General features: G+C 50.1%; 4 protein-coding genes across 7 annotated transcripts; all 4 read right to left on the bottom strand.

The window, feature by feature from the left end:
- Positions 1-258: 258 nt before the first annotated feature.
- On the bottom strand, positions 259-2,171 carry kcnk7 (potassium channel, subfamily K, member 7). Its single transcript, XM_084692186.1, has 3 exons — positions 1,766-2,171; positions 1,195-1,590; positions 259-1,030 (listed from the first exon to the last, which is right to left on the bottom strand). The coding sequence occupies exons 1-3, from the start codon at positions 2,157-2,159 to the stop codon at positions 690-692; spliced, it is 1,131 nt and encodes a 376-aa protein (XP_084548312.1). The 5' UTR covers positions 2,160-2,171; the 3' UTR covers positions 259-689.
- A 138-nt stretch (positions 2,172-2,309) lies between these two features.
- Positions 2,310-6,878, bottom strand: taf6l (TAF6-like RNA polymerase II, p300/CBP-associated factor (PCAF)-associated factor). Of its 2 annotated transcripts, XM_084692184.1 has the most exons (12): positions 6,576-6,878; positions 5,982-6,172; positions 5,812-5,898; positions 5,542-5,692; positions 5,381-5,431; positions 5,193-5,287; positions 4,820-4,894; positions 4,499-4,719; positions 3,994-4,126; positions 3,754-3,882; positions 3,159-3,637; positions 2,310-2,993 (listed from the first exon to the last, which is right to left on the bottom strand). In XM_084692184.1, the coding sequence occupies exons 2-12, from the start codon at positions 6,126-6,128 to the stop codon at positions 2,657-2,659; spliced, it is 1,905 nt and encodes a 634-aa protein (XP_084548310.1). In that variant the 5' UTR covers positions 6,129-6,172; positions 6,576-6,878; the 3' UTR covers positions 2,310-2,656. The 2 variants fall into 2 exon arrangements, with proteins under 2 accessions (XP_084548310.1, XP_084548311.1); XM_084692185.1 differs by lacking the exon at positions 6,576-6,878 and having other exon boundaries at positions 5,812-5,893; positions 5,982-6,151.
- A 558-nt stretch (positions 6,879-7,436) lies between these two features.
- Positions 7,437-9,143, bottom strand: cth1 (cysteine three histidine 1). Its single transcript, XM_084691717.1, has 2 exons — positions 8,924-9,143; positions 7,437-8,699 (listed from the first exon to the last, which is right to left on the bottom strand). The coding sequence occupies exons 1-2, from the start codon at positions 8,930-8,932 to the stop codon at positions 7,758-7,760; spliced, it is 951 nt and encodes a 316-aa protein (XP_084547843.1). The 5' UTR covers positions 8,933-9,143; the 3' UTR covers positions 7,437-7,757.
- A 663-nt stretch (positions 9,144-9,806) lies between these two features.
- On the bottom strand, positions 9,807-26,547 carry mta2 (metastasis associated 1 family, member 2). Of its 3 annotated transcripts, XM_084691658.1 has the most exons (20): positions 26,453-26,547; positions 26,113-26,285; positions 21,490-21,557; positions 20,899-20,916; positions 20,570-20,663; positions 17,487-17,604; positions 16,994-17,057; positions 16,718-16,835; positions 16,263-16,365; positions 15,561-15,660; positions 15,194-15,382; positions 14,909-14,983; positions 14,721-14,779; positions 14,207-14,307; positions 13,512-13,651; positions 13,182-13,410; positions 12,940-13,029; positions 12,711-12,829; positions 12,162-12,304; positions 9,807-12,007 (listed from the first exon to the last, which is right to left on the bottom strand). In XM_084691658.1, exons 2-20 carry the CDS (start codon positions 26,138-26,140, stop codon positions 11,860-11,862), a joined length of 2,004 nt encoding a protein of 667 aa, XP_084547784.1. In that variant the 5' UTR covers positions 26,141-26,285; positions 26,453-26,547; the 3' UTR covers positions 9,807-11,859. The 3 variants fall into 3 exon arrangements, with proteins under 3 accessions (XP_084547784.1, XP_084547783.1, XP_084547785.1); XM_084691657.1 differs by having other exon boundaries at positions 26,113-26,518; XM_084691659.1 differs by lacking the exon at positions 20,899-20,916 and having other exon boundaries at positions 26,113-26,518.
- Positions 26,548-27,094: the final 547 nt, after the last annotated feature.

Below are 27,094 nucleotides of genomic sequence, written 5' to 3'. Positions count from 1 at the left end.
CAAGAACTAAGTCTACAACTAGAGCATTGACCACAATGCTATGCTTCAAAGTAGCAACCAGCCCATAGGGGCTTGTTACGACGTAGACAGACCAGTAATTATCATGTTAGCTTGTGTAGCCATGGTTAATAGTTAATTATATGATTATTTGGCTTGACAAACACACTGGCATAGAACACTGTTATTGTAGCACTCAACTGTATTTTACACTGCAAAGAGACAACAATAGAACAGGCGCTAACACACACTTGTCTTAACCCCACCCCTGTTATCAAACATGCCCGTACAATGATCTGTTAATGAAAGGGACTGTTAAAAATGTTTTAACAAATCAGACTGACTGCATCAGTAAATAGGACAATTCAGAAAGATTGTTTAGCCTGCCACCTTGTGGTCATATTAATATAGATTCCCATCTGCTGAGAAAGTGTCAAACTGCTCCTACCATACATTTGGCACCATCATTGAGGGATAATATATACAAAAAGGCTTTACTTTCTAAGCTGTTCTCTCAGTATGAATGGAAATAGAATCAAATAGACTGAGTCTGCACTTCAAAACAATAGCCATTGAAGAATGTAAATCAACCCAAAGGAGTTGTAAGACAAATTAGCAGTGCCACTGTCTGTGTGCACTGATTGTTTGTTGTCTGGTTGGAGATGATTGTAGTTTGTACCGGGTGGAGCATATCAGATCAATGTATCTGGGTCTGGAGAGGAGGTAGATCCAGGCTCAGAGGTGGAGGTCGGGTACTCCAGAGGGGGAGGGTTGGACTGGTCAGGTGAGGGGATTCCTTGCTGCTCCAGGGGGCAGAAGGAGATGGTCGAGATGGGGAGAGAGTATTGGGGCTCCTGGTAGGAGCGTCGTGAGGGTCCACAGTCACCACCGAGCACCATCTCGTCCAGGTCCATCCCCCTGAGCTCTCCCTCCCTCGGGCCGGAGAACATCCGGAAAACCGCCTGGACCAGAGGCACCTCCAGGGCCGTGTCCCGGAACGCCAGAAGCACAATGAGGCCAAACATCAAATAACCTGGGGAGATAACACCAAAATCCATGTAAAAAAATAAATAATACAACCAACGCCATAAGGAGACATTTTCACTCAAATCTTACCACAAAGTACATAGATAACAGGCATGATCACATTATCAGGCATGTGGCATTTGGAAATGGGATCTCTCTAGTCTGCCTCACAGGTGGTGAGCAGCTTGAGGGTCTCCCTGGAGCTCCGTTCCCAGGCTGCTCCAGGCGTGTAGCCGCCCTGGCCGATGGTGCTCAGAGTCAGGAAGCAGAAGAACAGCGCGTCCAGGAACCTCCACTCCGTTTCCAGGAAGTAGAAGACCATGGCAGGAAGCAGGAAGAGCACCGTCGCTATGGCGAGGGCCAGCAGGCAGGCGTGGAGCAGCGCCGCCCGGGCGTGGGGCATCCCCCAGTGGGTCTGGAGGTGGCGGACAGGGCTGTGGGTGAGATGGGGCAGCAGGAAGTCGGAGAGGCAGGAGAGGAGGAAGAGGGTGAGGGGGATGCCCAGGGTGCAGTAGAATATGCAGAAGAGCTTGGCCTCCTCTGAGATAGGGGTGAAGAAGTCGTACCCTGCAGGAGAGAAGGAGAGGGTGAAAGAGAGAAAGGAAAAAGCAGAAAGCTGATTGGAATCAACAAGGCCCAATCTCGTTTTATTAGACTCTCTGATACATTATCAGCCCTATTTTGAAACACAATACCCTATAAATGTGAGGGCTGTTGTAAACATCCGTAGTTCTCATCTTACCTGTGGTAGACAGAGTGACAATGACAAAGAACAGAGAGGAGGTGAAATCGTAGTGAAGCTCCTCACTGCTCGCCTCCAGGAGAGAAACCCCACGCTGGTCAGTCGACAGTGCCTTTTTGAGCAGGTCGTCCAACTGAGTCTCCTTAACGCATCTGTGCCCTTCTAGAAACCTCTCTTTCAGTTCCTGGACTTCAGCTCTCAGGGTCTTCTCCACGGGCATCTCTATGGCCATGAACACCAGCCCACCAAAGAGGGTGAAGAGAACATAGCCGAGAACTAGAAACCAGAAAGACCTGACACGGCAGAAATGCCGACAAGCTTCCAACCAGCGGACCATGGTCGCTTGACTGGCCATCTGGGAGCAGGCTGAAACCCACTGAAACCAAATAGCCATACTCACATTAACTATTCACCTTTAAATATTTAAGGGACATATCGGTATCCCATTCCTTTAGGGTATGAGAAATCCATTAAGTCAAAACAATGGAAATAAAACAGTGAACCATCGACAAGTGCTGATGTTCCAAATGCAGAAGAAAAGATGTAGTGATATTGTAGCACCTTTTATTCCATGAAATGGAATATTTACAGGATTTTACATACACAAGAGGAAAAATAATTGTCAAGATACTGTTGAAGTTGAGCTTTAAAGTATTTTCCTTGCCAACTGCAATTCCACCCACTGGGCCTAATTCCAATATTGAAACATATTCGTCTCCTTCCCTACCTCCTTGGGATGGAAGGGTTCTCTTCTCAGAAACTGAGCTATTGGCTTACGGGCCGTGTCTTGGTTTCAGTGTCAGTATACATGGGGCATAAGTCATCAACAAACTGCTGAGTAGCAGCTTAGCCAAATTCTGTTTCCCCCTCTCCAACCACCTCTCACCTCTCTTAGAGGGGCAGGTGGAGGGAGTAATGGGAACAGGCCCAGCGGCGGACGGGCTTGCCCACCCTGCCGATGACAGGAAGTTTGTGGGCGTAGGCGCGAGGAGGCACGGTGGACAGGGGCTGGGGGCTGAAGCTGGTCTGGAAACGTCGCCCCTGGCAACGGCGGCCCATATGCCGTCCACCAATGAGGAAGGAGAAGGCAGGGGGTCCGGCCTGGGGCGGGGGGAAGCGGGCTTTGGGGAAGACGTCGCGGGACAGCCCCGCAGAGCGCTGCCCTGGCCTGGAGGACGAGGAGCGGGAACGCTGGACTGAAGAGGAGGAGGAGGATCGAGCCAGGGACCTGGATGCAGAAGCACAACAAAACAAAAAAAATATGCTTAAAGCGGGAATAGACCATGTCGTAAAAACACGAATCTTAAGATAATCAAGCTAAATCATGAAGAACTTCAAGACAAGCGGCGCAAACTCAAACGTTAGCAAATCAGAATCACAGATGCGCGTTTACCTCCCAGGGCCAGCCAGGCTGGGTGGAGCCGGCTCTGCCCGAGGACTGCCATCCTGGCGCGGGCTGATGTTCAGGTTGGCCGTCAGCTGCGGCATCTTGCGGGCGGTATCCGGGTTGGCCGCTGAACCAGACGGCTCTTTCCTCGTGTCGGCAGACAGGGCTGGGGGCGATGGCGGGCACCCTCCCAGCCCTGGTCCGGTGCTGAACCGGACCGCCAGACTGTCCCCGAAGAAGGAGTACAGCTCTCCGTACATCTCGGGCAGGGGCACGGCCGTCCACTCCTCCCAGGGGCACCCCGCCCCGCCGGCCTGGAGGTGGCTGGCGATGCCCAGGGCGGGCTCTGAGAGGGGCTCGGGAGGGGGGCTGAGCCCAGGGGAGTTAACCCTGAAGCCCATCCCACCACCGGAGCCTGGCTGTGCCGTGTCTGCAGACTGCGACAGGGACAAGGCCTTCATCTTCAGAAGACGCTCCACTGCCACCTGGAGGGGAAGGGAGGGGGTTGCTGGTGAACACACAGGGGTAGCAGAAGGGGTTCGTCCAGTCTTTTACTATTTAAACCACATGAGGTGGAACCACAGAGATATGTTTTGCTCACCAGGATGGCTCCATAGACCTTGTGTCCGTCTGCTTTGACCTGGGCATTGGACACAGAGTAATCATCCAGTACAGCCTGCAGGTTTGCCCAGTACGCAGGTAGGTGGGGATAAAGCACCCGCTCAACAGCCTACACACACACACACACAAATAAAACAGAGCTGAAGACATCTGATACATCACATATATATATAAAAGAACACAGTGTGCAGGGATGACATAGGAGGGATGTGTGTGTTACCTTCCAGCCAAGGCCATGGAGCCCCACCACTGCCCCGTAGTGGGAGCACAGGGGGCGGACCGGGTCGGACAGAACCTTCTGGAGGGACAGCAGGATCTGGTGGTACAGACCGCTCACAAGGTCTCCATGGGTCCTATATCGACACAGCCATTCAAACAATGACATTTAGAGGACAGCATCGTCCGCAGCGACTCAATTGATCCAGAGTCAAAGGTTTAACCCTTGTGTTATCTTCGGGTCATTCTGACCCATCAGTCATTGTGAACCACCGTCGTTTGCGACAACTTCACCGAATACAAAAACAAAGTGAAGCATTTTCTTTTAACCCTTGGGCTGTCTCAGACCCCCCACATTGCGAAGGTTAAAAGAAAATAATTGTTATTGGCTTTTTTGTATTGGGTAAACACAACAATGGTTTGTTATGACCCTTTGGGTCATGTGACCCGAAGGCAGCACAAGGGTTAATCTCAGGCTCAAGTCTCCCCCCTCTGTGTCGCCGTCTCACCAGAAGATGTGGCTGAGGAGCATGGCGGCGTAGTCGCGCAGGGTCCAGTGGTCGTTCAGGGGGTTGATGGAGGCAGCCAGGGGCTCCAGGATGCAGTACATGACGCTGGACACCAGGCTGCGCACGTAGGAGCCCAGGTACAGGTAGGGGTTCTGGACGAGGCTCTTCACCATGTGGAGCAGCCTGTTCAGCTGCTCCAGGTCATGGCTCACTGACTTCACCTGAGGGGAGAGGCAGGAAACAGGGTTTAGGCCAGATGGACCATTTGATGGAGTGACATGGTGAACGTCTGTGACATGACATCGATTCAGTGTAACGTACCCCGCTAATGACGTAAACAAAATACGGCAGAAGGGCGGCGATTTTGGAGTTGGACTGGAGATCCAGCAGAGCCACCTGTGAGAGAAACAGAGGAAATGTTCCAGATTGTTCTTTCAGTCACCTTTTTATTTGAGGTGTGATTCTCAGTCACCTTCGTCGATAGCAATATGCTATCAGGTGGGTGTCAGATGGCTGAGCAGTTAGGGAGTTGGGCTATTAATCATAAGGTTGCCGGTTCGATTCCCGGCCATGCAAATTGACGTTGTATCCTTGGGCAAGGCACTTCACCCTACTTGCCTTAGGGAGAATGTCCCTCTATTTACTGTAAGTCATTCTGGATAAGAGCGTCTGCTAAATGTAAATGTAAACATACCTTCATGAGGTGAGGGTCCTCTCCGAGGATAGCACGAGTGATCTGTTGGTAATACTTCAGCAAGTCATCCGAGAGAGTCTGCACTGCACTGGGGACTGTCAGGGAGACGAGACAAGTTTAGCTTCTCTCACACACACAAACACACACGTCATTCTGAACTGTCTTCAATCATATCTTTAATCTCTCACCAGTTCCTTGTGGCTCCAGGTTGCCTTTCCCATCCAGGTAAGACACATTCACTGGCAAAGTAAATGATAACAGTCAAGCATGAACGCTGTTAATGTAACTGTAAGAGACGTGCTGATGCATGCAAAGGGTGAAACCAGTAATTTATATGACTCTTCCCTACCTCTAACCATGGTCTCTGCACAACCCTTAGGTATGTTGGTGGCCAGAGCCAGTTCCACCAGATTAATGTCACGGTCCTCCACAAAGAACAGTTCCCCTTCCTTGATGGGACGAAACGGTAAGGAGTCTTGAGCACCATAGCCACAAATAGCCTGGCAGATGACAACAAAGCACAAGAAGTTAGATTCTGACCATGAAAACATACGTGTGGGTGTGGTCACAGCTAGATAAGGTATGACACAGCAAGATAGACATGCAAATACTGTCTCACCTCCACATTACTCCAGCGCAGTGCTCTGTTGAAGTCTTCAACGGTCAGTTTTCTCCTCTTTGCATGCCTCATGAACTGGGAGCTACTCTGTGCGAGAGCACACATACACATGTTATTTTCGCGGTTTATGGTGTGACATCCATGAGATAGGCATCTCATACTGCATTTACCTGTGTGGCTTCCCTGAGCCGATAGCATACATCCTCAGCCAGAAGCGCAGCCACGTCGTCTGTGAGCTCCACTCCAGCACTCTCCGCCATGAGTTTGACAGACTCCCTGGGCACCTCGGCGAAGCGCCTCTCCTCCCGGTCCGCCATGCTCACGGCGCCTTCCCGGTTGACCCGCAGCTCTGCTGAAAAATCTGAAGACAAATATCTTTAGCAAATGGATAAAGTTTGCACACTACCTTATTAGCTGTCTTGACAAGTCAACAAAATACCTATCTGAGTTAGGTTATTGCTTTCAACTTAAAATCGATGGTGCAATGACTCGTTGTAGGCTATAATTACCAATTTTTAAAAATCACATTTTACCAGCTATTTTGGTAACGTTAAGATTTGGAAGAAATAGCGGGTGTAACTGGTGATCGAAGGGGTAGCTCGTATTCGCTAGTAGCTTACATTCCTAAGCAACATTAGCTAGTTAGCTAGAGCTAACAACGTCTAGGACTCACTGTGTCTCATAGTTCATTTACAACCCAACCACCACCAAAGTAAGCTGAGATGCCAGATTGTAAGGAGGTATCACACTGATCAGTCACTTACCCGCTTAAGTAGTTGAAATTAAATCGGCTGGGAAAATACATTCAAAATTGTGCACTGAAGTCTCGCTTGATGTGCACTGTTGACATGTTCCGGATACAGGCTAGGTTTCAGAGTCATGATTGGTGCAATCGAATTTCACTCAAACATACGTCCCTTGCTCTCAACCAATCCCTCCTCTTGCTGAAGAAAAACCCTTCCATCACTGTCCGATGTTCAGTTGCCCGGTGTCGTAGTATCCATTATTATGTCTATGGAAGTATCGAAACCCGTTTCCCCACCGGGATTGGTAGACCAGCACTTAATTGCTTTTGTGTAGGAAAAGTGTTGCTTGGCGACACGGCAGCGGAGTTGCGAGGCAATTTTGTGTTGATGGCGGAGACAAATTATCAATAGCCTAATCAGTCATGTTATTTTTCAATGGCCGCATCCCCCCCGCCAAATTCGCAAAGGATGCCGCGCAGGCAACTGCGACCACCTCTGCTGGTGTTTGTACTGCCCTCAAACAAGGTCACTTGTCCATAGTCCAACAACCTGGGTAGCACATGAGCGCCAGATGGCAATGCAGAAAGCAGGCAGTTTCTTAAAACACCCCATCCTCCTCCAGCCGGTCACAAATCAGGCATGCCAGGATGTCTGACTGCCTCCATGTTGCCTCTTAACAGCTTGGTGAGCGTGCCTTCCAGTAGTTGCCTACTGCTTCTTAGACTGGCAAGTTAAAAAAGTGAAAATACTCCAAGGTTGATAAGGTGATGGCTGTGTACCAGTCCATCCAGATCAAGGAGGCTGCCCTGAATTAACTTGTCATTTCCTTTCAAAACTGACGTGGATTTTTAAACAAATAAACAAAGCAGTGCAACAATGGAATGTTAAGGACTAAACACTGATTTATTTCAGGCTCATATTAAAATGAAAACATTAAGTTCACAATATTCATAAATATCAATATTAATATTGTATAAAAAGTATCCATATGTACAAGTTTAAAAAGTCAAATTTACATTTGAACAACCGTTTCTGGGCCTGTGAATTTCAAGAGCATTTAAAAAGGTCTGAAATTCTTAGTAAAATACCATCTCATCCAGTAAACTGCTACAAAACAAAATGGACAAAATTAAGATGCAATGGGCAACAATTATAATATCAACTAAACTAGTTCATGAATTATCTCTTGCACTAGCATGACTACAGGGCATCAGCCCCCTTATAGATGTGGTCTGACTGTTCCAGCTGTTGCAGGCGGAGCGCCAGTGGGAGCAGCAGGTCGTTGAGGTGCTGGCAGGAGAAGGTAAAGGCGTTGTGGGCCATGGGCTGGTCTGCTGGGGTGGTCAGAGGGGAGGAGTCTTCCGGATCCAGGGGGGATACCAGGGTTGGTGAGGAGCAGGAGGATGAGAACAGGGAGCCTGGAGACAGGGCTCCCCCAACCAGCTGAGGGGAGCTCGTCTGACTGTGGTGAGAGCCTTTGACGGCGCTGGGAAGGCCGTGCTGGAAGCGACAGCGAGTGCCGTAGAGGCAAAAGCCAAAGCTGTTGAAGGTGCGACACAGGGCCCCTCGGGGCCTCCACTCCTGGGACTGGGGCTGTGCCAGGGGCTTGGAGGGGACAGGCAAGGGGCTTCTCTCCTCCTCTGCGCCGTCAGAATCTGGGGTGGCACTTCCAGGGCCTTCGACATGGATGAAGTTGCACCTCGTGCCAAAGGGACACACCCCAAAAGAGACAAAGGTGCGGCAGAGGACGTTTCGGCGCCTGCGCCGGGCCGGTCGTTGCTCCTTGGGGCTGTGGACAAATAGGCAGCGGGTGCCGTAGATGCAGTAGCCTGCCGTGTGGTACGTACGGCACAGCTCAGTCTTGTACTTGGGGTGGCGAGAGGGCACGTGGAGGTCTTGGAGACCATGGGCAAACTGGCAGCGTTGGGCGTACTTGCAGGCGCCCGTCTCAGCGTAGCGGCTGCACAGCTCTGTCTTGTAGCGTGTGGAGCACATCCAGGGGATCAGTGGCGAGGAGGGAGACTCAACCAGGGGCAGGAGAGACTCGGCCAACGACAAGACTTTACCACCCACGGTCTCCTCAGAGAAAAGGCTGTTTACCATCTCCTCCTCAAAGGGAAACATGAGCATGTCATCACTGGTCTGAGAAAAAGAGGCATGACAAAAGGATTAGTGTTGGAAGCAGTAGACCATATGTTAAGAAAATGTTAGGCTGATGGCCATGGCACTGAGACCATGGCTTTATTGTCCCAATATTGTGACAATGGCAAAACTGGCATTCCACATAATCCGCTCCCACGTTTGAGAACATCTTAAATACAAACCGTAAATTCATATGTAAAAGCCAGCATGTTCAAACAGCTTACCTCAAACATGATTGCGAATTGAGGATTAATCGCCGGACTGCTTCTTGTTTGTTCGTTATGCCTCCCCAAAAATGAGTCAGGCGCTGTTGTCTAGAGATAGTAATATAATTTATAGTAACCCTAATCTACAAGTGTATCGTTAAGACGCACACACCACGACGTGGACTACACTGCTTTGTTTGGAGTAGCACGCAATTGCCCTCTGTATCCGCCACCTTTTAACTTGACCTAATTCCTACTCCCGCGTTCACTTTAAAATGAGGATCAGCTGTGCAACGTTGAACGTCAGTGGGTGTACGAATTAACCAATCATGGCCGGAAGGCTAGTAGCCCATTCTATTCGAAGCAAGCCAATCCGGTTATAGGTTCGTAACGTTAATTTGTCGCAAACATGTATGAAAAGGCCCCTGATCAAATTAGGCATTGTCACGGAGACTCGGAGCACTGGGCTCAATAAACAATGAATGCCTGATTTCAAAAGGCAAGCTTTCAGGGTACATACACACCTACTTTGTGTCAATTCTCACCCCAATTGCAGGAGATAAAGCTCACACCTGAGTGACGTGATAATTAAATACTGTCTGTTAAATAATTAAACGTGGTAATGACATTGGTCTGACGTGATTGAAATAGAAAATACATATTGTAAACCTCCTTCTACTAGCTTGCATCGCTTATGATTCAGTAATTTCAACTATATGTTATATGACATTAAACTAAAAGGTTGCATTAGGTCTCCAACAGGAATAACAAGTTGTCCCCTATCAGCTTTTGTTCAATGAAACAAATACATTGAGGAATGTAAAAAAAAGAACTAACATTTGTATTATTTGTGACCAATTCTATAGGGTTAAATAGAAAGAGACAATGACAAAGACAGCCATTATACGACCACGAAGAAAAAAAATCTTTATTTCTTTTCTTATCAAGATACATTAAAGGATACAGAGACATTGGAATAAAAAAACACTTGAGAAAAAAAGTTTTTAATTTTAGCATAATTCTCTCTCCAACTTACAAAATTCTAACCCCTCCCATTGAATGTAGCCCTCTGTCCTGCCTGCCTACCCAAACCCCGCCCCCCCCAATCCCAAACCCACCCCTTGAACGAGAGCAATGTTTACATGTACAGGATTGCAACCCTCTCCACAATTCGGAGTAATTACAAGCTTTCAGATTTTATATAAAAAAACACTGAAGTTTCCAATAGGCCAGTCTTTTTTTTTCAGGTTAGTATTTGCTTTGCATTTAACACTTGAATTTGTTTTAGAAACATTACAAAAGCCCACATTGGGACCAAACGCGCTTATAAATCCATCATGTGACCCTTTCACTGGCTAATGAACCAAGCCTGAGGGACAACGAGGAATAATAATATCCAATTTAGCATCGATTTCATCCATTAACCCTTTCACTCAAACAAGGGTAACAGGAAATAAAGACTCAAACCAAATCAACTCACTAGTCGAGACAAGACTGGAACTTCCTTTCACATCCTCATCAGCACATATTGCTGCCGTTTAGAAATAACACCATCCGTTAACTAGCCTGTAACATATGCCTGTGTCGTTAAAATAAACCCAAAGTCCAACAGTCAATTGTCATTTTGCTGTGGCATAAACTAAAGTGGAGCGACCTGCTATAAGCCTTCAGGGGGACAGGCATCAACATGCACAGGGAGAAAACAAGGAGGAGGAGGAGGAGGGGGGGGGGGGGCTCTTGGAATCAAGCCCCTGTCCATATGGCTTGTTTCTGACTCCTTCACTTAGACACAGCTTCATCACCGTCATCACAATTCGAGTACCTCAAAGCCAACAGTGTTCATGTCGCATGTATCAAACACGCCACAATATCTCCTTGGATTAAACTCATATCAACCCACCACTGATTGAAATCTGTTCCAAACCTACTCATGAACTCTCCCAACCTGTTAACATACATAACCATTTCCTAAACCAACTGTTTCTTCCCCTGCGAGCACAGTGCTGATGGTAAAGTACCGTTGCACTCCAATCTTCATCTTACTGGGGGTCAAAATTAAAACGACACCCAAATTCTTTACATTAAGGCCCATAGACAGATCCACATCGGCCTCTGGTTTTTAAAATCAAGTGATACGGGTCAAGACCAGACTCAAATTGATTGGGATAATCTACTAGAGCTGAACAGATACTACTTCAACACTAAGGTGGGGAGTAAAAAATAAAATAAAAAATAAAAACTTTCAGAGACTGTGGGTTTTCTCCATGGGCTGTAGGAGGCAGAAAGACAGGGAAGATAGTGTAAAAGCCTTGTAAGGGACACATGATTGCAAATGGACACGTTTGAGGTATGGACACCAGACACGGACACACACCGAGCACTTTACTGCAACCTCTCCAATTTATGATGAAACATGTGAGTGAAGTTATCATCAAAATAGAACTTTCCAGATAAAGAAAACATGCTTAAAAAACCTCCCCAAACCCCCCCCCCCCAAAACCAATAGGAGCCGCCCCCTCAAATGTTGCGAATATTTACACAAATAAGATAGACCTGGAGGAAAAAAATAAAGTGTGCTTTATCACCATTATTCAGGATGAGAAATATTTCTGATTTAAATTACACAGTTTAAAATATTAGCCAATAAAAAAAAGGGGAGCCAAACAAGGAAGCAAAATGAAGCCGGAATAAAATACTACAAAGCCCCAAAATCTGGTGCTGGCATGTCAGTGTAAATGTGTATGTCTCAAGATTTACATGTATTTGTATGTCACTCGAGTGTGGGTGTGTGTGTGTGTGTGAATAAGCACAATTTTGGGGAAGTAACAGAAGATGAAAAAAAAAAAACACCAAAATAAAAGACGACTGGTATGGCGCGCACTGCGTAGCAGAGGACCGGCACGAGCGCCCTCCAACACCGTGTCCTGAACAGGCTTCGCCCTCCCCCCCCCCCTTCAGTCCTCCAGGACGATTGGCTCGCTGGTGCTGGAGGGCAGGATGGGTGTGGCCAGGGGCCGGGGAGGCAGCTTGATCCTGACAGGCAGGTGGGGCTTCCTGGCAGCCCGGCGCATCTCAGACTGGGTCAGGTGTTTCCTCAGAGCTCTGGGTGTGTGTGTGGGGGGGGGGACAAGGAACAAAAACATAGGTATAAACCTTCAGCTTCTAACAGAATGTGTACCCTTGAACAAAGACTATAAAGTGTCATTGGTGCCGACAGCCAATGAGGTACTTGGAGCCTGCGGTGAGACGAACCCACCTGGTGTCTTTGGTGGCCACAAACACCACAGGGTTGGGGGCGTCTCCCTGGTTCACTTTCTGACGCTTGATCACAGACTGAGAGGTGGTCCGCATTCCCGACGTGAACGGCCTTCCATTGGTGGAGAAGGGCAGCCCCGCTGCCTGTAACCAATGAGAGAGAGAGAGAGAGAGAGAGAGCGAGCAGTGAGGAGGGGTGGGTGTGTGTAGATGGAGTATCTAGGCTCGAGCTTTGGTCATGCGGCTTTGTTCTTCGGAGACAGTGCAGGAGAGACAGATGGTCAGCTAAGCCCACACTGGGAACAGGAAAACGGAATTGCTTGTGCCAGCATGTCCGTTCCAGTAGCCAAGAGAAGAACCAAAGACCACAGAAGGACGCGAACACCAGTCTGTTTTCTGTCATGTCACCTGAAGCCAAAACATACTGAACTGGGGGGGGGGGGGGAGCAATATAGGAAGTCAGAGATACCCATTATGAACGGGAAATACTGTAAGTGTGGGGATCCGGAGATCATTGTGTGAACCAAGTATGAGGGTGGGCTCTACTCACGCTGTCAAAGGGCCTCTTTCCCAGCAGCCCAGAGCCCCCGCGAGGCTGATTGGCCTGGTTCCGGTTGATGGGTGTCGGGGCCCCTCTGGGAGCCTTCAACTTCAGGGGGGCCTGCACGGCTGGGGAGACAAGCAGCACACGTCAGGAGGACTGACAAGGGGAGGACATCGGCATGAAAGATCGGCGAAGCGCGTGGAGATGTCGTCGTCGTCCACGACGGGCCGCTTACCCAGATCCTTCACTATGGTGGCCAGGGACGGTCGAGGGATGGACCTGTTCTTTATAGGGGCCTTGGTGGCTTTAGGGAGCCTGATCATACCTGCCGGGGAGGAGGAGAAGAGATTTACCCTCGTCGCACCCACCCCGCAACACTCATCTATTGAGATCTGGAGAGCAGGAGGACAGAGGATGGTCTTTGTCGTTGTTGACCCTTTGGGGGGGGGGGGGGGGAGAGATTGGGCTCCAACTCACACTCGGCCTTGACGGCGTTGGCGTTGATGGAGGCGTAGGGGCGCCGGGCGGCCCGGCGCGGCTGCAGGATGTCCGTGCAGACGCGGCGGGCGATGCGCGTCAGCTTGGTGGTCTGCAGGATGAAGGTCTGCCGGTTCTTGGCCAGGAGCTTGGCGCGCCCCTCGCTCCGGGTGAACGGGGACAGCCCCTGCACCTCCTGGCGGGTCATGTGACCGCGGGGGGTGGACTCCTGGTCAGGAAGCGAGAGGATTTGTTTTTTGGGGACAGGACATGTTGGATGTGTGTGTGCGCGTGCGCTTGTGTGTGTGTGTGTGCGCGTGGAGGACGTACGGAGCCAGATCTGGCAGCGCCCTCTAGCTGTGTGGGGGTCTTCAGGCCCCCGTACTTCTTCCAGTAGATCCAGCAGGAGGCGCACAGCCTGCACTGCATGTTGGGAGGGCCCCAGGCGTACCACTGGGCAGACTGGGCGGCTGGGAGGCCACGAGGGGGAGAAGCGTTAGCCGAGGATGACTCAACAGTAACGTGCTCACGTCACAGCTCCACGTCACACTGGCATAAATATCTTGCGTGTAGAGAGAAAGAGAGAAGTAGAGAGAGATAGAGAAGGGGGTAGAGAGAGAGAAGTAGAGAGAGAGAGATAGAGAAAGGGGGTAGAGAGAGAGAGAGGTAGAGAGAAGTAGAGAGAGAGAGATAGAGAGGGAGGTAGAGAGAGAGAGGTGGAGAGAGAGGTAGAGAGAGAGAGATAGAGAGGGAGGTAGAGAGAGGTGGAGAGAGAGATAGAGAGAGGGGGTAGAGAGAGAGAGATAGAGAAAGGGGGTAGAGAGAGAGAGAGGTAGAGAGAAGTAGAGAGAGAGAGATAGAGAGGGAGGTAGAGAGAGAGAGGTGGAGAGAGAGGTAGAGAGAGAGAGATAGAGAGGGAGGTAGAGAGAGGTGGAGAGAGAGATAGAGAGAGGGGGTAGAGAGAGAGAGGTAGAGACAGGTAGAGAGAGAGATAGAGAGAGTAAGGAAGACGGCCTCTGACTCACTATGGCAGCTCTCGCAGCTGAGTCCTTTCTGGAAGCCTGCTGCCCCGTTCATGCCAGGCTTGCTGCCTGGAGCCATGATCTGGTTGGGGTTGGGCTTGGTGCTGGGGGGGGGGGGGGGGGGAGAGGGTCAGTATTTGTGACCTTGAGGCTGACGGTTCATTTACACATCGTGGTGGTGAGGATGGAACGACTCTGTTCCTCCTCCCTCCAACACAACTGGGATTCTTGTCTTTGAATGTTAATCTCATCAGGCCTCTGATGTATTAATATTAGGCATATGGCTGTCGACATACTTCTCCCCGTCTCATTCAATGCTCATCCAACCAGCTCTGGAAGACATTATCTCTCACTTTATTGCTCTTCCATTTTAGACTCCCAGGAGGGTTTCCAAGACACGGATATTTTTCATGGGTTTTGGTCCCTGGTTTAGCATCTATGGGCTGGTGTTAAGCTCTGGGTGACATTGCAAGATCCAATGGGCTGAGCTCTGAACTTGGCCCGGCCTGTTACTCACTATGTGGGGATGTAGACCTGTTTGAGCTTGCTGTCCGCTTCCGCCGCCTTCAGACGTTTCTGAGTACAAAGATGGGAACCAATGAATGAATGTACAGGTTAATGTTGGTAAAGTTACATTTTGCTCAGGTAACATTATGGAAAATTCAGGTTGCTCTGCATGTGAGGTGTGTGTGTGTGTGTGTTTACCTGCTGGATGTAGCGGTCAGTTGTCTTCCACATGTAGTAGAACTGAACCACGCTGGCTAGAGACTTCCAGGGCAACTGGGGACAAAAGAGGAGAACAAATCCATTGTCCCTGAGAAGAGGTCTGCACAGTCAGCCAAAACACAAACCCACCGAATGAACCCGACGATGGAAAGGAGTACAGGAAGAACCAGCTTCCACCAAAGGAATGTGGTTCGGGGTGAATTGAAAACCTGTGTCGCCTGTGTGTGTGTGTGTGCACGTGTCTTATGGGTGCAGCAGACTCACAAAGTCCTGGCGGATGTCGTTGAAGTCCTTGCCGTACTTCTCCAGCGCCTCTTCGAACAGCATGGCCTCGGAGGCGCTCCACTCCTCCATCTCGTCCCGGCAGAGCACGGGCCCCCCCTGGGGCACCAGAGTGGACATGGCCCTGGCCAGGTCGTAGCCGTTCTTCTGCAGAGTGTCCATGGCATGGAACTGTCGAGGGGAAGAGAAGGAGGAGCGCAAATAGAGAGAGAGACAGGGACAGAGAGAGACAGAGACAGACAGGGGAGTGAGAGAGAGAGAGACAGAGAGAGGAGTGAGAGAGAGCTTTATTGAGCAGTTATTGTTGTGTCATGCTTCACTGCGTGCGTGTTCAGTGTGTGTGTCTCACCAGTGTGATGTCTCTGGACGCGGCTGCAGCGCTCATATGCAGGCTGGGCTGGCGGATGGAGCTGCTGCAGTCTAGGGCTCGGGCAAACGTCCCCACGGCCCTGCAACACACACACCACCACAATCAGCACCTTCATCATCACCCCTCGTCCCATTATTCAACTTGAATGTGTACACCACAACAACAACAAAAGCAATCCTACTGAGAATGAATTATTTTCCCCAGCCTCAATGGGACCATTTCCAATTGGGATTGAATCCGTCTGAGAGAGGTACCATCAAGTGGCCACTAGATGGCCCTCTAGCTTGACTCGACCAACAAAGGAACGACCCACTGCATACATTAGCTCCATTCCCTCCAAAAGACTTGGAGAGAAAACCCAGCGGTGGGAGCCCTGCTCAGATGGCCTTCCGACACCACACCTGGTGTGCCGAGTCGCCATCGCTAAAGCAAACCACGCGCTTAGTGTTCAATACAAAAACCTCCCTAGGGGTGGAGGGGCTGGGGGGGGAGGGGGAGGAGGGGGGAGTTCACAAGCAGCCTAGTGGACATCTGCCCCACACACACGCATCGCTCGCCACCTCTGACAATCCCGGCATCGCCATGGCAACAGGGGCCAGGGTGGTAAAGTAACCAGGGTAACAGGGGTGGGCGTTTGTGAAAATGACTTGGGGGGGGGGGGGGGAGGAGGAGGGGCCTCACCGTGCCACCACCAGGAACTGGTCGATCTGGGGGTCTTTGAGCTGGTTGTCGGGGTCCCACACTTTGGTCTCCAGCTTCTCCTGCACGCGGCTGTCGGCTTCACCTGGGCAGGAGGAGCAGCGGTTACAGGGCGTGCGTGACGGCGACAGTGTGTGGTGGTGGTGGTGGTGTCGGTGAAAGGAAGGAAGAGAAGAGACAGAGAGAGGAGGAAGGCCAACCAGACACCAGTGAACTTCTGAGTGTTCCTCCACCAGCAGCCTGGAGGGTGACCAGTGTCTGCCAGGTCTCTATTCAGGCACATCGTTCAATCACGTGACACATGGCTTTGTAACACAGTCGGACTCAGTACTTCAGTGGCTGTCCTTTAGGAGTGTGTGTGTGTGTGTGTGTGTGACAGTGTAAGAGCAGACAGGCTGGCCACCTTGTCTAATCCTAACCCCTCTTCAGAGCCCCACCTTCAGCCAGCTTGTCTGGGATCTCAGCCTGGTACTTGGATCCCACCCGGATCTCCCCCTGGTCAGCCAGGAGGGTCTTCTGGACGGGGTCGAACACCAGCGAGTAGAAGAAACAGTCCTGGAGACACACACACACACACAGTCAACTGTGTTATAACAAAGCTGAATGCAAAAAACAAAAACTGCCTTTCCAAGTGCATAACACGTTTTAAGTGCTATGAAGGTGTTTCGGTCCACTCAGTGTATGGTTCTCCTAAAGTGTGTAACATTGCTGACCTCCTTCTCCAGGTACCCAGCCAGGACATCTGTTTCGTTCAGGAGTGTGACGTTGCATTTTCCTCTGAGGGGGTGAACCGATAGACACCAAGAGAGAGAGAGAGAGAATATGAGAATGAAAGACAAGAGGTCAGTATGAGGGTCAATGAGAGGTCTACCAAGGTCCCATGTTGCACAAGCTATCCGCAGCTATAATAATGCGACGAAACAAACATGTCAGTGGCAAGCCTGTTCAATAATGAGTTAAAATTGCCATCAAAACTTTTTTCCACCGTTTCTCAATATCGAGAAGGGAGGGAGTTTGATGTCACAGCTGACCTCGATGTGGACATCTTTATCACACGAGTGGTGGAATAAGTCTTCCAGGGTTCGAACCCGTGGTGATTTAACTTAAGGTTGCGTGTGCACGGCTGCCTTGACGCCGCGTTGCTGGTGAGGGCTGGCAGGTTAAACTGCCGTGTTAGTGACTGCTGCTGCTGCTGCTGTGACTCACCGTATGTGTGTGGCGGGAAGGGACTCAAACTGCCGAGAGAGGAAGAGCTCTCTGTGCTTCAGCTGGTGTTTCTGTTGTTCGGACACGGCAGGCTGCTTTGACTCCTCCTCAAAGTCTCCTGTCACACACAGGTCATTTCACGTTGATACCACGTCATAAATTCAAGTGTTGGATACCGATTCATTTATGAACTGCATTTCCCGTCGTGTTTTATTCATTTATTTATTCATCCATAAAACGTGATTGTTAACTACAAACTACGTGGCCCATTATGTGACCACAGCGCTCAGAACATTTTTCCTATGATAAAAACCATAAAAGTCGTCTACTCGTCTCTATGGGAGAGACCCCCTTGAAATCGGACTTCACAGTCAATTAAAACGATTCACTGGATAATCTACAGCCTGGCAGGGTGGAACACTTAAAAACAATGCTGCCTCCACCACACGGACACCCTGCGCACATCTACCCCGCGTCGCGTGTTTCCACTGCTAGATTGCGCCTCCGTAATTTCAGGCGGATGAGTAATTTGTGAGGTGGTGGAGAGGACGGGGAGGGGGGGGGGGGGGGGAGGGGAGGGAGGATCGGGGCAGGACTCTATCGCTCCATCTCTGTGGACTCCGCCCCTGCACTCAGCCACAGGAAACCCTGTCAGTGAGAGAAGGGGGCGGGACCTCAGGCCACGCCCCCCCCCTCCTCCTGTTAACCCCTCCTGCCACCCCTACCACCCCCTCACTCCTCCCCTCCCTCCCCTTGTCCGGCGAGTCCCTGCCAGACAAAGTAGGAAACCCTGTGCACCAAACCTGAGGCGCCCATCCCCCCCATCTAGCACCCCCCTCTCCCACACACACACGCTTGAGAAAAAGAAAGCACACACACACACACACACACAGACATACAGAAAGACAGATATACATACATCGCTCCCTCTCTCCCTCCCTCCCTCTGCACACGCACGCACACACACACACGCACGCAGAGACTTCCCCGACAAAGACACAAGGCCAGTCGAAGTTAACCCCTTGCGTGCCGCGATCCTGTGGGACACATCAAGGGCCTTTTGTTCTGTGCAGCATGCTAGCCTGGGCCCAGGGATAAGGAGGGGGGGGAGGGGGGAGCAGGCGGGGGTCTGCAGGGGGAGGAGGAAGAGGTGGTACAGTTGGAGAAGGAGAGAGAGAGAGAGAGAGAGAGAGAGGGAGAGGGAATCTCAGGTCTTGTATAACAGGACAGTGCCTCAGGAGGAGAGGAGGACAACGGGGACAAGCATCTCACTCACTTCCTGTGTGTGTGTGTGTGTTTGGATGGAGAGAGGGACAGGGGTGGACCAGACAAGATGGCCTCTGACTTGGTCCCAAAAGTAGGACCTCAACGTTTTTAGGTTTCTGTCCCTCAATTTTTTTCTGTCTCTCTATCTAAACCCCCTTCACACCAAAGTGTCAGGCCTGTTCGTGTGAACTCTCTGAGGGCAGATACAGAGGATGCTGTCCATGTTCACACCCTGTACCTGATCACTATAGGGTCATCAAATCAGACGTGTTAGGACCCCAAGAAAAACGTATTCCCCCCCCCCCCCCCCCCCCAACTTGTTTGTCGTATTTTTTTGTACCATTTTATTTTTTAAAGAGGCACATGCTAAATCAGAGGATGATGACGGTTAACCGAGCAGAACGTCTCAGAACACCATGTCCCACAAAGCACGCTCGACGCCTCACATCGACATGCGTGTCGTTTCTCGCCGAGATGCCCAGTCTCACTGGCAGCCCCACCCGGGTTGTATGCAGACAACCCTCCTTCACTCTCTGTCTCCTCTCAGTTGTGCTGGTCTGAGCCAGTTAGAGAGGTGTGTGTGTGTGTTCCCCTGCAGGCCCCCAGTGAAGCTCTGAGACCTGAACACGGTCCTGTGCTGCAGTGTCTGTGTCTTCACACGCTGCACTGACACAAGCACTTCAGCTGCAGGCGTGAACCCTGCGCTACCGTCTCAAACCAACCGAGCGCTCCACAGAAACGCACGCTCTCCGGCCCGGGGGAGGGAGGCCCGGAAGGTACCGTCTCTTTAGCCCGTTCATGAGTCTCCATTGGGGTCGCAAAATCCCCCTCCCAGTCGCGAGCGACTTAATTTACGCCCAGGATTCCACCCCCCACGAACAGCATCTCGGCTTAACCTAAAATAGATATAAATGTCCTGATGAAAAAGCGAGGTCACCGCGATGCTGGCTTTTTTCATTTTTTGTTTTTGTTAACACAGCGTAAGCATTTTTTGTTGTTGTTGACCGAGACCTCACTTCAAGGGAGAAGTCAAATGTGGCATCCCAGACGCAGCGATTCTGCATCCATTTTGAGGTGTGAGTATCAGAGTGTGTCTTTGTCTGGAGCGCTGCAGCCCGGAGCAGAGAGAGGGGGGGGAGAGGGGGGGCTGGCAGGGGGTAATGAATGAATGAATCCAATCGGGGCTCTCGAGTTCTTATTTCCCTCCCTCCTTTTCTCCCCCCCCCCCTTGTCTGCATGTCATTAGCGGCACATCGCTAGCAAAGCTACTTCCACACCTCGCATCACCACCGCCTGTAACGCCAACCCACAGAAGGCGACCGCTCTCCACCACGTTCGCACAGCCCGGCGGTTGCCCCAACGGCAGACTGACGGCGCTGTCGTTTCCGCAGGCCTGCCGTCCACACAGGGTCCCCCCGCGCCGTGCGGCTAGCATCCCCCCCCTACCCTGCTCCGAAGGGGATCGTAAACCTGTGTCCCACGCGGAGGACAAAGCCTGCGCTCTAGCCGCTCGTAAAGCCGCGACCTCGCCACACGCATTCCACACGCTGACCCGTGATAGACGGTTGACTAAGTGCCTTCACAGTGGAGTCATACACTTAAACCCCGAAGAGGAGAGGGAGTCGAGGCAGATGTCTGGATCCACCCCGCCTGATCCAGGAAGCAGGGGTCAGGGGAGCGGGCTGGTGCACATGACACTACAGATGGTGGCCAGGTGAGCGGGGCTGGAACCGAGGCCGTTGGGGAGCGTGTGTGTGTGTGTGTGTGTGGGGGGGGGGCGTGGAAGCCATGGAGGATGGCCGGCAGGAAGTACTTACGTGCGTTGCTGTCGGCCAGGGTGTTGAGGTTGCCTGAGATGTCCCGCCTCCTGAACAGACACACCACTTTGGCTTCTACGTTCCCATTGGCAGTCTGAGAGAGAACGTGACAACGAGGGTGACTGACAGTTGAAGGCACCAACCAGGTGACCGTCTGACGGTTTTCTCATCAACTCAAGAGGCTGTTGAAGACATTCTTGGATTTGCCATCTAATGAATGGATTAAGTGGCCTATCTGGTGAACATGCAGTACATGTACTTGTATGTGGAATATGCTAGAACTTAAACTGGGGGCTGAGATGTTGGGGCGTGAGAAGAACCTTCTTTACCATTGGGTTTACCATGATCTAAAGAGAGAGAAAGCAGAAATCACACACCAAGGCCTGTCTCTCAGCTCCTAATCTGTGTGCCCCCCCCCCCACACACACACACACACACACACACAGACAGACTAAAATCCATCTCTCTTGTACAGCCATTAGCACTCTGAAAAAAATGGACTCCTCTCCTGGCTTGCCACAAACCCCTTCAATATAAGAGTGTTACATAAATGAGCTTAATCCTTTGACTGGGAAAGCAGCCTGTGTCACACCCCGCCACGCTGGAGTTATGCAAGTGGCTCCTACAACTGCATCTTGTCACTAGGACCAGGACGAACTCTGGCTAACTCAGTGCCTGGGGAAGACTAGGCAAGGAACAGGGCTCTCCGTGAGCGAGATTGGGGAGGGGTGTGTGTGTGTGTGTGTGTGTGTGTGTGTGTGACTGTGGGTGGGAGAGAGATGGAAACCAGACCAGGTGTGGGTGAAACCACGTCTCACAGGTCAGACGATGAATGTCCAACAGGCTGGAAGTGTCAGCATGTTTGTGGCAACCCTGTGACATCACAGGTGAGCACCATGTGACAGGCAGGCCGCACTCACCTTGTTCAGCTCCTCTATTCTGCGGATCAGGTACGGGTTGCTGGAGGAATTCTCAAAGTAAACGTAATCTGAAAGAGAGGGGGAGAGGCAGAACGTGAATGGTACAGTAGGGCCCCGCGCGCTGGTCTCTGAAGCGGAGCGAGCCTCCCCCCACCCGCGAGTGACGGCCGCACTCGCATCCATTACAGCGCAGGCTTGTCACAACTTTGTATTTCCATCAATCCCCCCCCCCCGAAAAAAAACCATAGCCTTCAACTGGAGGCTTCAGCTTTCACCACATGCCCCGTTTACAGCTGGCACTTTACCTTGAACAAAATGGCCAGTGTGTGTTCAAAGGAGCCACTACACACAGACTGAGCTCACCGCACGACAACCATTTAGGCCCTTTGAAATGACCGAAGGACAAGCCATCGATATCCTAGCAAAGTACCAAATATTTTCCACCGGCCAGTGCAACAGGCCTCAGAACGAGCGGGGGTTTGAGGCGGCGCTGGGTGTGTGTGTGTGTGTGTGTGTGTAATGGATGTTTACGTGCGCGTCAGCAGGAATGTGCTCAGCAAGGTGACTGGTAAATGAACGTAGCTGAATATCCTGCCTGCTAACAGGCCAGTGGCACCCAGAAGCGTCGCGTAGACAACACGGACCCATGAGAGACGGCGGTGACCGGCCAGGCCGTCAGACCAAGCACAGACAGGGGTCACGCCACAGCACCTTGGATACGGCTTCCCCGTGATCCAGCACACGGGCCTTCCTATGGACATCAGCTTTAGCTTGTCTGCCTAGATCATCATCACCCCTATGCATCACCACATCCACACCGGAGGTAGCATGCGGGACAGGGGACAGATTCGTTTGCTCCAGTTAGCTCAGGGACAGCTAGAGGACTGTGGGTTGACCCCGGCCCTCGTGGACATGACAGGCAGCCCACCCCTCTGCCTGCCCCTGGTTACGTAACGTCACGGGGGGGTGAATGAATCCAATCGGGGCTCTCGAGTTCTTATTTCCCTCCCTCCCCCCCCCCCCCCCCCTTGTCTGCATGTCTACTAACAGGATGAGGGGGGTACCCTCATCCTGTTAGACACGTCTCTGGATAGGGAGAGAAGGGGGGGTTAAAATCAGCACAGTCACGCAGCCGCTCCCCCCCCCCCCACCAGCAGTCTTCCCTCCATCTCTCCAGGACCCTCCGTGCTCTGGCCCCCGCTGTGCCCCGTGGGGCTCATTAGGACACGGTGGTTCCTGGCTGGAGCTGCGTCAGAGGTGCAGGCTGACCAGGAGGCTGGGGGGGGGGGGGGGTCAACGGTCGGGGGCCTTTTGAAGGGAACGGTCACAGGCTCCACTAACCTTCTGAGAACAAACACTCAAGACACCCCTCGTTTGTCACATTACTCCAGACCCTCGCTTGCAAATGGTCCATTTTGAACGTTTTTCTTTTTAGTTTGTTTTTTTTAGACCAATTGTTCAATAAATGATGGTTGGAAGTCTTGAAAGGGGGAAAAGTAGGGCATGAGGCAGTGGTGGTTAATAATATGCTTGTTGACAACATGCAGCTGGGGTAGCGCAGTGTGCTGGCTAGGTGCTAGAGGGTGGACAAGGCTATGTTAAGTACAGTCAGGGGCCATTTTGACAACAGCCCTAACAACACCGAAAGGACTGCAACCACTAATAGCTCAGACTGTTAAGACTCTGACAGGAACTTTGGAAATGACAACGTGGCTAACCATCGCACAGACAGGGGTTGTCAGCTCTGTTCAGACAGCAGAAGTGCATCTGCTGCATTGCCACTCATTGATAGATCACAACCTCACATATTTGACTAGTTTATAGATAATTCGTTGGGCTCATTTGAATGGCTTCATTCCTGCCCAGGGATGAGTAGACACAATAAAAAGATGACGTCACACTGGTGTCACGGGCCCTTTATTCTCGGAGGAGAATTATTCTCTGACATGTATGACGACTTGTCAATACCCCATGGAGGGCTTAGAAATGAGCCTTTAGAGCCAAGAGAGACCATCTGAATTGATGATCGCCCTTTAATCGTTACTTTTGACAGCAGCAAATACCACCAAATTCGGGATGAAAAACAGGCAATCACCCAAATAGGACATCACTTGAAATTGCGATTAGGATCTTCTTTTTGTTTGTTTTCAGCGCCACAACCTCAAGGGACACATGCATGCTTGGCTTGAATCTAAAGTCACATTAAACGTCAACCATCACTACCATCAAGTGGGTCTCAATCATATACCATAAACCCAAACGTCTCATTTAAAACTGATATCCAGAAATACAAATGGCACTGATTCCAACCACAACATCAATATCAGAGCCATAAATCAGCCTGGCATCCATGACCCTGTTGTCGATAAGCTCCTCTGGCTATGAATTAGAGCCAGGCCGAGACAAAACCACAATACTGTTAATGGAGGCAAACCGAGTTATGACGTTTGTGTTTTTTGGGAAGGTAAACTTACAGGTTAGCAGTTTCTATCAAAGCTAGCCTGCATTTTCTAAAGATGGGGGCAGAAGCTGTGAGGGCCCGCAGAAGGCAGGCCGCTTTCGTGGTAAACCACAGCCAAGCCCATCTGTCCTCAGTCCACCCTTAAGTCCACATTTGCAAGTACTCCGAAATCACATCCAAGCACAATTCTAGCGCAAGCTAATGCAGTGTTGCCCTCCTACTGTCACAGATAAACAGCAGGCCTACAGTGACTGAGCAGAACAATTCTGCCGGGATTGAGTGAAGTCACATGAGGTAGTCTTGTCGAGGACTCTTGAGCCAAAACAAGAGAGTGCTGTACAGTCACTACAGAGACACTACAGAGAGTGTTTCAAGCCCTTTCGCACAACACTACATAGTATACGTGTTACTTTGACCTAACACAGTAACATCAACATCCAATTTACCATGAAGTTTATTATAATACCCAGCGACAACACAACAATTGCCCAACCAGATAAAAAACTTGCAGTGCCCAAAAATGATAGCCATGGTAGTTCCGCGATCACCTTTAAAATGGGCTGTATAACAATGTATTTATTTATTTGCTTGCTTTTGCACAGCAACAGAACAATAGTCCCCATGGCTGATATCATCTTGTGTGGCAACATTAAAGCCCCACAGAAGGAGCGATGATGTATGAGGTAACAGGTCCTTTGTGGCGTGAGCTGCTTGGATGCTGAGGGTGCTGCGGCGGGACGGCCCTAATGGCCACACGCCACACTGTCCGTAGCCCCGTGCTACGGCCAAGGACGACAGGCGTCAGTGACCGAGAGGTAGAAGTGTGAAAATTGTAAGTAAGCTATAATAAAAAGGTTGAAACGTGCTCGTGTTCAAACGACACCATGTCTAGCTTTCATCAAGATTCCACCACCCAAAATGCCTATCAAGACTGGAAAGGTGTAGTGGTGTATCAGTAAATATCAACAAGGCCTAAACACAGCACAAGCAACACATGTTAAATGTCACAGTCTGCACTTACTGAAATGTTGGAACTGCACTCAAGTAATGACCAAAGACCAAGTTATCTTTAAATTAGTTAAGAAATGCATGACTCCTAATCTAGTGTTCCAGCACTTGTTTACATTGATCCCCGAGACACAGGCAACATCTTTTACAAAGCACTGTTTAATCACTGTGACCCACATCCAGGCAGCAGCTCTTGTGGGACCTTACACAACAATATAACAAGAATGTGGCATGAGATATAAATACCTCATAATTAAGACAAAAATTCAGACGTGTAGAGAAAAATAAGTACCTAGCTTGGCTTCATGTCACGGAATAACATAAAATACGTTTATGAACGTTACCATGGGTGCAAAAAAAAAATCCCCACAAACCTGGTCTGTGGACTGAGTATCATATACCGCCGGGCCATCTTGAAAACGCACGTTTGCCGGCTTTTTAACATACCCATGATGATGACAGTAGCAAGCTAGCTAGCTGGAATACTGTCTAATAAAAGAGAAACTTGCACACTACGTATACCCAATTCCAAAGCAAACAAACGCATGGGGCTGCCAAACAGCAACAACATTGCAAAACATGAACTAAAACCTACAATCGCACAGGATAGAGCTGCGCTACTGTGCGCGATGCAGTCTAGCAAGCCGCTACCGTCGTTCCGGATTCAACATTCAATCCTCTGCTCTGGACTAGTTTAGCTAGCTAGCACTACTAGCTAGCATTAGCTAGCAAGCTTGGTCAAGTCCGTTAGCGTGGATCGAGAAAGTTAGCAAGCCATTCAGATAGGATAGCTTGCTTACTTATTTGACTAAGTCAATAGTAGTGTGTCTGCGACTCAAACTGATCAATAAGTAGTGTATCTAGAAACTAACTACATTACATAGGGAAGTTAGTTATCAAGTGCTACATAGTTAGCTCACTAGCTAATAGATTAGCTAACGTTAGCTAGGCTACCTTGCAGCCGTGTTGCATTTGCCAGCTCGCGGCTAGATTGCTAGCCTAAACTAGCTAGCCGACGTTAGCACGTCGCGGAAATGCTTTGCTAGTAGTTAGCTAACAGACATAAACCAACCATCATATACCATTAGCTAGTTAGCTAGGTTGCTAACAATCACGTTGAAGAGGTGTGAATATGTGTGTAAAATAAGACTTACCTCCGACTCGGTACATGTTGGCCGCCATTCTCTCGTAACCCGCAACAAACACAGTTCCAGGGATTCCCCCCTCTTGCGTGAAAAATGTCGATCTGAAGCTATTTTATACCTGCATTTATCGTGGACCTCCCCCGCCGTGAAACAAAGCCGGGACCCGGCACGGCAGCCAAGCTCTGGCGGGTAAAAGTTTAAAGTTTCCGTTACAATGTTTTGGGGGTACCAAAAATGTAGTCTTTGTTTCAGTCCGTTAACGACCTCCCTGTGCCTCTTCCTCACTCACTCACGCATTCACACTTGCAGGCATGCACACACAGCCCTTGATAGCTAGCCTGTCTCTTACTCCACTCTTCCTCCCATCCTCCGCTCCCAGCTTCATCCTCCTCTTCTTCACCTCCGCTCAGTTCACACACTCAAACACACACACACTGCCCCCCCTCGTTTGCAAACGTCATCTTCGGAAAAAACAATCCGAATACTCCGGCATATTTACTACACACACGCACACTGATACTAACACACACTTACCAATAGCACATAATGATTTGTTATGACCACACTTTCAAAGCACAATTAACTTAAAATATTAGGGTCTACAGAAGGCATGTCCCATGCTTTAGTAATAGCAGAGCACAAGACAGAAATGCCTCAATTGGTTTCCTTCTCGTATTTGCCTTCATTTGCAAAAGTCACAAATAGATGATAGATAAAGAATATGTATTTCCTTGTCATGCCCCTAATGGCATGAAAGTTGATGCTGACTATGTCACAAAAATGGAAATGTTCAGAATGACCTTGTGTTAGTCTATACTGTGTACATGGCAATAAATCTCTTTGACTTTGGAAGTACAAATGCATTTACGATGAGAAGCCTATAAAACAGTCTAAAACTACTTCATACCACCTGGTGAAGCTATTCTGAAAATGCATATCAAACGAGTGAAAAATGTAAGTATAAGGCAGTATTCTCACATTGCATTCAGAA

Source organism: Hypomesus nipponensis, chromosome 25, assembly GCF_054491055.1.
Source record: "Hypomesus nipponensis isolate SF chromosome 25, ASM5449105v1, whole genome shotgun sequence".
Lineage (NCBI taxonomy): Eukaryota > Metazoa > Chordata > Actinopteri > Osmeriformes > Osmeridae > Hypomesus > Hypomesus nipponensis.
This window is presented reverse-complemented; position numbering and strand designations above follow the sequence as displayed.

What these genes read in the sequence shown, in the direction of transcription:
- kcnk7 (XM_084692186.1), bottom strand. Translation starts at nt 2,159, where the DNA reads ATGGCTATTTGGTTTCAGTGGGTTTCAGCCTGCTCCCAGATGGCCAGT. An exon ending in TGTCACTCTGTCTACCACAG is followed by an intron (nt 1,591 to 1,765) that starts GTAAGATGAGAA and finishes TCTCTCCTGCAG; the next exon opens with GGTACGACTTCTTCACCCCT. An exon ending in CCTCAAGCTGCTCACCACCT is followed by an intron (nt 1,031 to 1,194) that starts GTGAGGCAGACT and finishes TTATCTCCCCAG; the next exon opens with GTTATTTGATGTTTGGCCTC.
- taf6l (XM_084692184.1), bottom strand. Translation starts at nt 6,128, where the DNA reads ATGGCGGACCGGGAGGAGAGGCGCTTCGCCGAGGTGCCCAGGGAGTCT. An exon ending in AGGACCCTCACCTCATGAAG is followed by an intron (nt 4,895 to 5,192) that starts GTATGTTTACAT and finishes TTTCTCTCACAG; the next exon opens with GTGGCTCTGCTGGATCTCCA. An exon ending in TCCATGGCCTTGGCTGGAAG is followed by an intron (nt 3,883 to 3,993) that starts GTAACACACACA and finishes GTGTGTGTGTAG; the next exon opens with GCTGTTGAGCGGGTGCTTTA.
- mta2 (XM_084691658.1), bottom strand. Translation starts at nt 26,140, where the DNA reads ATGGCGGCCAACATGTACCGAGTCGGAG. An exon ending in CAGCTGCGAGAGCTGCCATA is followed by an intron (nt 13,652 to 14,206) that starts GTGAGTCAGAGG and finishes GTGGCCTCCCAG; the next exon opens with CCGCCCAGTCTGCCCAGTGG. An exon ending in CACCATAGTGAAGGATCTGG is followed by an intron (nt 12,830 to 12,939) that starts GTAAGCGGCCCG and finishes TTGTCTCCCCAG; the next exon opens with CCGTGCAGGCCCCCCTGAAG.